This window comes from Elephas maximus, chromosome 8 (genome assembly GCF_024166365.1).
Source record: "Elephas maximus indicus isolate mEleMax1 chromosome 8, mEleMax1 primary haplotype, whole genome shotgun sequence".
NCBI classification, from domain to species: domain Eukaryota; kingdom Metazoa; phylum Chordata; class Mammalia; order Proboscidea; family Elephantidae; genus Elephas; species Elephas maximus.
The window spans coordinates 129,834,536-129,847,343 of NC_064826.1; the positions used below are offsets into that span (position 1 = coordinate 129,834,536).

Here is a 12,808-nt window from a genome sequence, read left to right on the forward strand (position 1 = left end):
AGAAACCAAACTTTACCCATATAATCAGCACCCAGATCAAGAAGGAAGCAGGATGTTATCAATACTCCAAATACCCCCACCTCGAGTCCTCTTCCATTTACTACCTACCTCCTCTCCAAAGATGATCACTCTCTTGTCTTCTAACTTTTGAACCTTACATAAATTGAATCAAATTTTTCTTCTGGCTCTTGCTCACCACTGTATTTGTGAGACAGCATGAAAGACTATGAGTGCAACTCATCACCATGCACCCTATAAATTACCACATCCCACTGGCCTGTGAAATTTATTTATCTATAGTCCAACCCCCTAACTTATTATGAGAATAAATATCTTGTGATTCTGTAGAAGGCTTACAATACCTACTAAATCTTTGAATCAGTCATTCCACCCATTACTGTTTGATCTAAGCTCTCCTTTTTAAGATCTATCTACAGAGTAGCTTTGTTTTGCCCTTTCATTTGACCCTTGAAACAGACCAGGTCATTGGTTAGTATACACACAACTGATTTCCATTGGCTATATCTGCCCATAGCGATACCACTAAAGACTACCCAAATCTGCAGGCTGAAGGAACTCATTAAATTTCCATCTACCTTACACTCAGAAACTTACAAGGTCAAGGCTAATAATCAAAGGCTTAGGGTAAGACACTCTGCCTTTAGTAAAGCATTATTTCCCATGAGGAAATGGAAACGTTTGCATTTCTACACACGTGCCTTTCACAGCAGGAATCCCCATGCAGTCAAACTTCTAATGCTGTTACCACCACTTATAACACAAACTCTTAGACCAAAAAACTCCACAGAACCAAGACCAATAATTTAACTGATTCACAACCTTATTCTTTACTTTTTCAGAATGTTAATAAATTTTTATTATAGAGCTACTTCATGACAATTAACTAAAATTTAGAAAACATAAAAAGTACAATAAAAAGCATCCTATTGTACAATCCTGAAATAACCACTATCAACAATTTGTTTCTTTTGAATACAGTTACTATATATTACATCTATTTATTCATCTATATATGTTAATATAATTGGCATCTTATATAATTTTCTATCCAAAGTTTAACCTTAATACTATGTAATAAGCATTTTCCAATACTCTTAGTAATACTTAAAACACAATTTAATGGCTTTGTAATATTTATCACATGGTTAAATTAAATTTTCATTTTTTTTATTTTGATCTAAAAATATACAAACATACATTCACTTACCAAACACATGGCTGTAGAATCAAGCCTTTTCTCTGAGTAAACATCTGCTGTCTTTTGTGTAAAGCCACACCCACTCTGATTTTTAAGTTTCAGTTTATTGTGCAAGCAGAAATTAAGGGACATGTGAAATAACTTAAGAGAAGATTTCTTATGGATACACACACACATACATTTTCCTTTAAACTTTGCATTTATCTATCTGTAAACAACTTCTTCAACAAGCTTTTTTTTCCCTCAGTGCCTTATCTTTATGAAGCATATCCAAGAGGCCACAATTAATCCATTGGTTTGTATAATATTTAAATACATTATCTAATTACCATAACAAGAACAAACGGAAGGAACAGGTTTGTGAGCTAATATTTGATGAGTGCTTCTCATCTGGTGAAGGCAGAAGCATTACCAGCTGTGACTGTCCAGCACGTGTGGGCATTTGTCAGGTATTTAATACAGAAATTGAGAGTATCATACTGGAAAATCAGTTAAATATCATTTAGTCAAGATAGCATTTAGTACAAACATTTCTGTACAGCACTGTGATTTTTTTTAACCACAGAGACTTTAGATTTTGCCATTATGCTGAGAAAAGCCTTTGTTTAACAATACATTTGGGTAGGCAATCCAGCCACCCCTCTCCTATGAGTACAGCTGTCTTTGTTAGGCTCACTCATGGTCTCAAGGAGGTCTGGCTTCCTGAGGTTATTAGTCTTCCAATCCTAACTTAAGCATGGTTATTGAAAGACGGTAACCTGATCTTAGCATCCGACATATTTCCATTTTCTTCTTTGGAGTCTGCCAAAGAAACAATTCCAAATCATCCTTAAATTAATCTAACAAGATATTTGTTCTTTTAATTAAAAGGGCCCTTGCTGCACAGATATATCGAACAGGTGAATGACAGCTGGGCCCAGTTGGGGATTCTTGGCTGACTACTGATTCTTACCAAAACCCTTCCTCTTACAACTACCGGACAGTCAGAGGTGGTCACCTTGTAATAAAGCTCCAGGAGGGAATGTGGATGCTCTGAGAGGTTCTAACTTCCAAAATGTATGTGGTAGTGTCATGGATTGAACTGTGTCCCCCCCAAAAAAGAATATGTGTCAACTTAGCTAGGCCATGATTCTCACTATTGTGTGGTTGTCCACCATTTCGCGATCTGATATGATTTTCATATGTGTTGTAAATCCTAATCTCTGCCCATGGCTAATGAGGCATGATTAGGTTATGTTAAAGAAGATTACTGAGGGCTGTAACGTCCTTACTCAGGTCACATCCCTGATATGATATAAGGGGAGTTTCCCTGAGGCGTGGCCTGCATCACTATTTATTGTACAAAAGATAAATGGACAGTGAAGCAAGCAGAGGGGGGACCTCATACCACAAAGAAAGGAGCACCAGAAGCAGTGCATGTCCTTTAGACCCAGGGTCCCCATGCTGAGAGGCTCCTAGACCAGGGGAAGATCGATGACAAGGACTTCCCCCAGAACCTCACAAAGAAAGACTTCCCAAGGAGCTGGCGCCCTGAATTTGGACTTCTATCCTCCCAGACTGTGAGACAATAAATTCGTTTGTTAAAGCCATCCACCTGTGGTATTTCTGTTATAGCACTACTAGATAACTGAGACAGATAGAATCATTGTAGAACTGATCAGTATTTTAGTGTCTGTAGAACTGAAAGCGTATCACTTCAAATGTTTCCCTACACATTTCCATTGGCCAGACTCCACATATGATGCAGTATCTACTGTAATCAAAAGCTCACGTGGAATAGGCAGGGAAGAATACAATTTTCACTGAACTTCAGGAAGCAGAGGAATAAAGTCTATACCTATCTTCTGTCAGTGCCACACTGAATCACCTCACAAGCAGCCACATGAGAAAGGAGAAAGTTAAGAAGATCAAGGAATGGAAGTTCAGAGGAACACATTCTTCATCTTTTGCTGAAACACCTTCCGAGTTTCTCCTTGGAATGAAAACCAGGGGAATTTCTCTGGTTAGAAAGGCTCCCTTTTACCAGAGCAAAGAACAGAGATGGGACAAATGGGCCATGTTTACGGAGTTTATGACAGCAAATGCCACTGTCTATGTGCCCAGTACATGAGAGAGACGATGTATACAGATGCGGCAACACTGTAAGCAGGAGTGAAGAAACTATGGTTGGGGTTGGGAGACCATCTTCCTGAAAATCCACACTACACAATCTTGGGCATACTACATCATCTCCCTAAACTCAGCCCCATCACCTGTGTGGTTGAGATAATCATACTGAGGTCGCAGGCCTAGGTGTATCTGCCTTTCAGCCTTTGAGCCCTTCTTTCAATAAATAAATAAGACATATGGAGACTGCTGGCCTTCCAGGTACAGTCATACTCCGTTATCATTACCTAAATTCTCAAGCCCTTCCAAGACTGAGATTCCACATTTCTAAAACTAAAATTCAACGCACAGAAATTATAGTCATGGGAAGGAAATTTTAGGAGGTTCTTATAAAATGTTTAGCATAAAAATTCTATCTTCATTACCCTGGCCATAACGTATTAATGCTAAAGTAGTACCACGCATTCAGGCATTTAAAAAAAAAAAAAAAACCTCTTATAGCCTATATTGCAATATATAAATACTATCATTTCTGGTGGCATAATGGTTAAGAGCTACAGCTGCTAACCAAAACGTTGACAGTTTGAGTCCACCAGGCACTCCCTGGAAACCCTATGGGGCAAGTCTACTCTGTCCCATAGGGTCGCTATGAGTTGGAATCAACTCGACTGCAACAGGCTTTTTTGGTTTTAGTTTTTATCACTTCTAGGAAAAGACCTCAAAGATAGAATCTTATAGTTTCAGGAGGCTAAAATTCTAATTCTAAAATTAATTCTGAGTTCAATTTGCAGTTTTGTTCTTGACTAACCTCTTTTTATGCCCAGGAATGGCAAGGTATGATTTCTGTACAATCCCCAACTTGCCTTGGAAAATAAAGCTCACAGCAAAAAAAAAAAAAAAAAAAAACATACTTTGAAATACGCTTCAGGATGAAGTTCCAACAAACATAGACTTGAAGCTAGATGTTTTCAAATCACTAATATTAAAGAAGTTCTCCAAAGTTAGAGGCATGCATCTCAAAGAGCTCTTTGATGAATGTAAGTAAACTTCTAACCCTTTGGAGCCTGTACCACAGGGTTAGGCTGTGACTTAACAGGGTAACAGACTGTGTGGACACACCACCTATTGTTACTCAAGTTCTCCCCAAACTCCAAAGGCAGTGTGAGGATGGCACAAGAGAGAGCTTTGGGACATTCTTTTGTCAGGGACCTTCAGATTTCCCTTTCTAGATAATTGAACACTCACTCAGTTTCTCCCAAAATTTATTTTATTCTTTTTCATAAATGTGTGCCCACAACAGGCTTTTGAAAGTACCTACCAAACGAAGAATTGGTAATGGCAGGCTCCACTTGTGACTAAACTCCTAAGGTGGCCTGAGGTAGATTTCCATGCATATTCTACTGTGCGTGCCAGGAGAGACCCAAGGGCCACAAGAATAATAACCTCTCACTGTGATGGAGGAGCCCTCCAGGTGGGGACCACAGCAGCTCCACTCTGTCAACTGAATCCAATGGCCTAATGCATTCTTGGATGGAAAAATCCAGTCTATCCACTTCCCATTTCTCTTTACATAAAAAAGAAGTGTTTTGTAACTTATAAACACATTCACAAGTAGCATAAGAAGCAGGTTATTGCCATTGCTCTCATTATCACAGAAAAAGTAAGTTAAAGTTCAGAGAGACTGAGTTCATTCCTCAAGGTTACACAGCTATCACGGGACGCCAGGCTGTAGGGCATCTTATACAAATCTTTGTTGCGTTCCAGTGCTGTGCAGGGCCTAGAGGAGGTTCCCAGAAAATATATGTCATGCCCAATTTACATTTTTAATACCACTACCTACTGAAGTCTTTCAATAGCCATTGACCTATTTCCCCTTAGCCAACTTGCTGTCACAACCCTCCTTCACCACTGTCCATGGCACGGTGAAAAGGACACAGCCACCATGCCATGCCCAAGGAAACCCGCACATCTTGGAAACAGCCAGCTGAGCTGTGTGCTTACAAACACTCAGATGTGGTAACAACCCTGTTGATGCCATTTGTCCTTGCTGTAATTATGTAACTTAAGAAAGACAGTTGCAGTTTCTATTAAAATGTAGTTGAATACTTTGAAGGGACTCCAAAAGATGTGTTGTTTAAACATTCAAAAAAAAAGAAAAAGGAAAGTAAGTAGAACGAACTTAAATTACACAGGAAGAAAAGTGTAAAAGATTACCACATGGGGAGTGTAGTCTAGTATCTATGAGGAATCTGCATTGAGATTCCTTCACCAGTGCCTTTAAAAAAGAAATAGGAAATTACAGAGGTGACGTTTATGCAAGAAAAAAGATACTAGACTCAAATCAGTAGACACATATTCAAGGAAAAGCCTTGGCCCTATATCAAGATACGGGAGTATGAATGCTGTATAGGTTTTAAATTTTACTTTAATTTCTTGTATTTTGAATCCTTGCTTTTACGGACTTTTAAATTAGCCAATTAACTACTAGCATTGCAATTCCCCAAAAAGATGTTCAATAACTATTCATTAAAATGCACTAAAAATTGAAACCCATGACATGTATTATGAAAACAATGTAATTACATGAATGGATATAATAGCTTATGTTCAACTGTATAACTGTATTGTTGAATCAGATAATAAATGCCATCAAAATTAATGTGATTTGTACACCAATTTATATGAGAAAATAAACGGCCATTAGTCCTCCACTAACGGGGGAAAAAGGCATCAAAACAATTTAATAACTCAACTACCTAAATGGGTAGAATTTTTTTTTCCTGAACTTTTGGCATCAACTGGTCAACAATATAACACGTCTTACTTAAAAAGGGTTAGCTTTTAAGACAACTTGAAACAACACGGAAATATTAAGAATAACTTAAAATTTTTCCTTTAAGGAACACTGCTTGTACTATATGCTAAAGCATAAAGAGCTAAAACACAACAAAACAAACAAAACAAAAGGCCTGTTAGGAGCCCTCAGACAGAGCCCTGGATCAACACCATAGAAGACTAGGGAGGTATGAACGTATGAGATCTTCAGTGAAAGGTGGAGAAAATGGAAAGCCGAACTAAATGTCCCCAGGATTTTCATTCATGATTGCATGAATGGGAAAAACCTCTGTAGGATTTCAAAATGTCTCAGTGGTATTTGTCAGCTCAGTAGCAGCTCTGTGCCTCACCCAACACACAGGTCTGAACATAAAAACTGGTTCAAAGGAAGAAAAATGAATGTCAGCTCTATCACATGCATTCTGAAGACTCAGATTTATGGCTCTTCCTTTGCTCTTATATATTTCAGGGCCAACTTCCATGTCCCTTTTTTAGCATAGCAGATAGAATATTGAGATTTGTTTGGCATTAGATATGAGGGGTTAGGAGGAAAGAATTTCTACAAAAGGAGCAGGATGAAATCAGCCTTCTCCCCCTTGTGGAACACAGAGGAGGCAGGGCTGGGCATCTGCTGCTGGTGAGGAGACACAGGAGGGTGAGGAGACACAGGAGGGAGCTTGTTTCTCTATGCACAGAACCTGCCACAGGGCTCTGATTTCAAACTCGGCGCCAGCACTCCTGCTTGAGGCCCAAGTGGATGTAGAAAAGCTGGGCTCTCAGTGACGGGGAGAGGTTGTCACAAACCAGTTGATTTTGGTGGTTTTCTTTTTTTTCTTTTTCTTCCTCTCAAGCTTGTGGATCAACACTGCGTGCTAAAAAAGACCATCTGGGAAATAGCACAAATACAAGGGTGGCTGAATTAATGAGTCAAATCTGCAAAATGGGCATCACCACTTCCAATCTCTTATCTCAGTTATGAGAAACTGAAAAAAAAATGCTTAAACTACATTAGTTTATACACTGATACCAAGCTGTAAAGAGCCTAAAAATCACCTTGCCAATTCCATGCTCACCCTCCCTTCTTTCCTTAGGACCAGCATATGCCACACAAGTGTCTAAAGACCAAACTCTACAGTATAACTGATGAAAGAGCAAAGTCTCCTAGTCCTGTATGAAGGCCAAAGGAAATCAAAACAGACCCAGGTTGAGGTATGTACTTATAAAAAAAACTCTCAATTGGATTTCCTAAGAAATATTGATCTCGAGCTCTGAATCCTCTTATTCTGGCTACCAGGCATGACTGACTCCCTCCTATGCTGGAATTCCCTCTGAAGGCCTCCACGCATGCAGATAGAAGCCAGTTTATAGGAGTAACTTTAGCTAGTAAATTATACCTAAAGCTACTTATAAAGCAACCAAGAGTTATTTTATTAAAGGACTGAAGATGTTTAAAAAGAACAAATAGGGACATAGCAGATATTATCAACGGCTCTCTTGAAATTACAATAGACAAGATTTTATTTAAATAGGCTCTATTGACTCAAAATTCCCCCATCACATTTAAATATCATTAATACATTCTAAATGTATTCTACTAAATGAACCTTTTAAGATTTGTGATCTTATTCACTAGAATTAATGTGCAGAATTCCAAATATGAGCCAAAGAATAACCCATTAAACATGGCTATTTGTCTACAGTATTTGAACTTGTCCAACGACTCCCATCTTTTACCTGTTAAGCACTGCTTTCAGACGAGTAAGGTAATTCCAGGTCTCTAAATCAATTCACATTTGCACTGACAACATTCTACGAATAAGTTCCAAGTCTGAAAGCCAACACAGTTCAGGGAGCCATAAAAGCCATAAGGGAAGGGCTATTTGTACCCTGGTCAATGGTTAAGACCACCTTTTCTCTGCTGTCTGTAGTGAACCTCTCTTTGGCCTGCAAAAACTGAGAACTAGCCTATACTTCAAGATACAAAATGTTTCAAAGATGCTTTTGGTAGAATAATCTCCTAATGGCAAAATGCTTAACATATTTGTTTTTAGGAAAGGCAAGGTCTGGGCATCTGGGAACCCAAGAGATTGCAGTAACTTACCAGAAGCTTCCGGTGCAGCTCATGACCTAAATGATGGAAGATGGGAAGAAGAGAGCCAACTTCCACACCCTGCTTCTCCCTGCACCTTTCAGGTTCAATCTTTCTTTGTCTTTGATCCCACAGAAAATTAGAGGCAATCCTTTAACCTGGGCCTTCCCCTTAGTAAAAATACTTTTTGCTTGGAGAGAGCCTGTTATCCCTTTGCGGTGTGCTTGTATCTCTGGTGAACCAGCTTCTTCCCTCCAAGGAGCTGTGATGCCTTTACAGCCAGGATCGTTCTGATTGACCCAAGATGAACACAAAGGCATTCGTTCTTTAAGCCTTGAGGTGTTCCAAGAGCAACGGTCCTGGCCGTTAATGCAAGGATGGGTTACGATCCAAAAAAATAAAAATAAAAACACCCGCAAAACAGAGCATCATCCTTAGCTGTCCTCAGGTGCTATGACACGGTCCATGAGTTTCATTAAATAAAAGGAAAAAACCCTATTAAAGTCTGGGGCTAGGAACTAGAGAAAAGGGGATTTTTCTCCTGGGAACTTTACTGATATAAACAAAACAAGCGAAAAATATGAAAGGCAGGTATTCAGGCCACTCTTCAGCCCACAGTAGCAGTGCTAATGATCCCTCAAATGAAATCTTTATTTCCTTTTGTTAATCATCCTGCAATCTTTGATTAAAAAAAAAAAAAACCTACTTTTTTTCTTCAAATTACCACAAATTACCATACGACCTACCTATTTAAGCCCCCCCCAATTTTTTTTTTTATGGAAACTACATAATCTTTCTTTCATTAAAATTTCCCTTGTTGATATACGCAAACCAGGTCAATTTCTGCTGGATTTGAATTCTTGCATCTTATCGCTTAATTCAACTCCTTGTTAAAGGTTTTAAAAAGAGAAAGAGCTGAGCCTTACATACACATAAAACAAACACTGCTTATATGTCTATGTGAACACTGACATCATTTACAGTTTTTTTTTCCCCCTTTCCCTTGGGGCTCAGCGCCCTGTCAATAATCATTACTTATTAAACAGGCTGCCATTCTCTCCTACAGAGCGTAGGAAGGGGTCGTGGAGGGCTAGGATAATTACCTTGGGCTTTTCTTTAAAGACCTTCGGAATGGATTGCAAGGAAATAAATTGAGAAAGAACATGAAATACCCCCATAATGTGTAACCCTCCCCCCCCCCCCACACACAGCGGGGGAAATGTACCCTCCGTTATTCCTCTCAACTGCATCAGAAAAAGAGATCAAAAAGCTGGAGGCTTCAGGAGAGACATATACATTTCCAAGCCAGTGAATGTGCTCATATTAACACACGCACAGCCTTTATTCCTCCACAAAACTCATGTCAGATTTGTTGAGACAAGCCTCCAAACACCTCCTGAGAAAACGTGCTCTCAAAAATGATTGCTTCGGCCAAAGGAGAGAGAAGCAGCAAGTTACCGGCTTGACTTCCATTCTGGTTTGTGGCTGACTCCCTCCTTCCCTTCTCCCTGCCTCCCAATTTATCCTCCAGCCTCCCTCCCACCAAAGGCAGACTATGAGCATAAAGGCTTTGTGACCTGGACCTTATCCACAAACACACTAAAAAAAAAAAAAAAAAAGTTTAAAGGGCTAGATAAAACTCAAGGTAGGACATAGAACAGGGGAATGAAAAATGACCAAATGACTGGAAGCAAACCTGGCATTCCCTACCACAGTGAACAGTTAATGAGAAGCCCTGTTCTTTCCCCCCCAATATTACAGCTCAAAATACAAAACGTCTTATAGAGACAGCATAACTAGACAGTGTTTACGGGTTAGCCCTGCACACAACTTGAATTGGCAGACTAGGGGTTTGTCCTAAATAACCTTCACAGGTCGCACAAACTGTTCCCATAGCCTGATCAACAGCCAGGTGAAAAAGGTTCCTGAGATCCCCTGAGTAAGAACAAGGCGGGGGGAGGGGTAAATCAGTAGTGGAGCACATTTATTAAAATGTGGAGAAACTATATACCTTCTATACAGATAAACAGAAAGCTATCATGGTTGGGGTAGGCACTGGCCAGGACTGCCAGCAAAGAAGCTGAGGCGGAGGATGCTACGACCAAAGGGTGAGGGGTTTCTAAAGGGCTGGGGGATCTCACCCTGGTGCACAGAGAACTCTGTCCCAATCCGCCTGCATTTTCCAGGCTCAGAGGGAGAGATGAGGTTCACACCCCACCTTTGGGAAATGAACAAAAGCAAACGTTTGGCAGAGCTCAAACAACTCCTCCATCGTCAAGGACAGAGCGGCAGCTCTGCAGGGCTCCCTTTTGTCCCCCCAGTAAACTGGATCTCAGTGGCCACAGAAACTGTGTCTACACCGCGGAATGGCCACGGGCCGTTACTGAGGACCAGTTTAGCCCCGGGCTGTGGATCGCCTCCTTTCCCTACTTCCCCCAATGGCTTCTAATTAACCCTTCCCGTCCCAGTCCGCGTCGGGCTGGTGGAAGCATCTTCTGCTACATTTTACCAACATCTCTATCAGGCCACCACCACAAGCCACTGACATAACTTCCCTTTGTGGCTGGTCGTCCGTCAATTTGCACGTGCTTTTTCTCTCCTACCTACCAGCGTCTGGAAGGGCCTCCCTCCTCCCCATCCCTCCACGGGAGCAGGTCTGCAGTGAGGGACCTCAGTCGCGTTAACTCCTTGAAGGAGTTAGGGGATCTGTTCTCATTTGGGATCCACTGAAGCCAGGCCCGTTAAATTAGACGACGCCCCTTCCTGCCACCACCCCCCACCCCCCCACCCCCCCACCCCCACCCCCCCGCCGCCCTAGACCAAGCAGACACCTTTTCCCCTCTTGTGGCCAGTGTTATCCAGCTCTCTCCGTGCCCCAAATGTGGGTTGGGGGCTGGCGGTTGCTAGAAGATAGGCGGCGAGGGGAAGAGACAGCAGGAGGGCAGAAAGGATAAGCAGAAGCAAACCGCAGCTGAGAGCGTTTACTTACGAAATTTGGGGCTGGTGCTAGTTTCTGGCGTAGCGGTGGTAGAGACAGAGGAAGGAGAGGAGGAAGAAGAGGAGGCAGCATCCTGGAAGGGGGACAGGGTCCAGGAGGGAGTAGAGTCGTGAAGGTAGGAGGAGGTAGCGTATGCCGCAGTGGGCCAGGAGGCCATTGCCGGGGTACTGGGGGTTCCTGGCACCGGGGGGCGGGAGCTTGGTGTGCTGCTGCTGAAAAAGGGGACTGTCGTGGACAGGACCGTCGGGGGGGATGCAGTGTTCCGTGCCGTGGTGGAGCGCGGGCTGGCCCGGATGGGCACCCGGTGTCCTGGGAAGCGAGTAGGAGCCCGTGTGATGGTCGTCAGGCGGGTGCTAATCCGGTTGGGAGTCCTGGAGGAGGCGGCGCCGCCGGCGGAGGGGGCGGCAGGGGACGTGGTCGAAGTGGTCGCGGTGGTGGTCTCCATGGCCTTGGGGAAGGAGCTGGGCTTGGAGAGGAAGAAGGGGTCCTGGCCTATCCCCTTGGAGTCCACCAGGTCGGTGGGCACGTACTCCTTGACGGAGCCCACCACGATCCATTTGAGGAGCATGAGGCTGAGCCCCAGGCCGATGAAGCCGATGAACAGAGGTACCACGCACAGCCACGTCTGCTGCCGGTTCCAAACGATGCAGTCGCTACAGCGTAACTCCCGGGGGGGCTCGGCCGCCCCTTCGCCGCCGCCGCCGCCGTCCAGGCCCCCGCCCGCTGCCGCCGCCGCCGCCGCCGCAGCCGCCGCGGTGCCCTCCTCGGCCGAGGCGGCGGCTGCCGAAGCGGCACCAGGTGGCGAGGCAGCGGCCGCGCCTTCGCTCATCCTAGGAGCTGGTCTTCACCTTCGCCCTCGAGGGCCGCGCCAGAGGCATGGGGCCGCACGGCCAGGAGGGCGCGGGCTCCGGCGGCGGCGGGCTCCGGCTCCGGCTCCGGCTCAGGCGACGGCCGCGGCGGCTGCACGCAAACCGGCTCCCTGCCCCCACGCCCCTCCCCCCGAGAGGCGGGCGGCGGGCGGGGAGAGCGAGTGGAGGAGGGGACGCGGCCGGGGAAGGGAAGGCGAGGAGCGCAAGCCGGGCGAGACCGCCCCTGGCGCCGGCCGGTCAGAGAGCAGCGGGGCGCGTCTGCAGCCCTCCGAGCGGCCTCCTGCGCGCCGAGGCCCCGGGCCCGCCGCCGCTGCTGCTGCTGCTGCTGCTGCCGCCGCCCACCGCCTGCGTGCGTTCTGGCCGCGCCGGCATCCTCGGGCGCTGCCGGCCGCTCCCGGTGCGCCTGCCCGCCGCGGGGCCTCCGCCGCCTTCAGGGGCCGAGGCGGCCGGCCGCAGGGTGCCGGGCGCGGGCCCGCCGCATTCCGACACAGGGACAGGCCTGGCCGCTGTCGCTTGGCCGGCCCGCGCGCCGCGTTCCCGGGCGGCTGCTCCGTGCGCCGGCGGCGAGGTGCACCTGTTCTTCAGCCGGTCCGCAGCCAACCCTCGGCCAGTGCTCCCCAGGAGAGACCAATCCGAGCGCAGCGCGAAAGGCGAGCTCCCGGCTCGCCTCGCTCCCGCCGCCGCGGCTCCGC

At 44.9% G+C, this 12,808-nt stretch overlaps 1 protein-coding gene across 4 annotated transcripts in view; it reads right to left on the bottom strand.

The window, feature by feature from the left end:
- NRG3 (neuregulin 3) overlaps positions 1-12,515 on the bottom strand; it is a 1,476,607-nt gene extending 1,464,092 nt beyond the window's left edge. For all 4 annotated transcript variants that reach the window (XM_049893610.1, XM_049893611.1, XM_049893609.1 and 1 more), the window contains exon 1: positions 11,239-12,515. In XM_049893610.1, coding sequence (XP_049749567.1) covers positions 11,239-12,076 — 838 coding nt within the window. In that variant the 5' untranslated portion in view covers positions 12,077-12,515. The remainder of the gene's footprint in view (positions 1-11,238) is intronic.
- Positions 12,516-12,808: the final 293 nt, after the last annotated feature.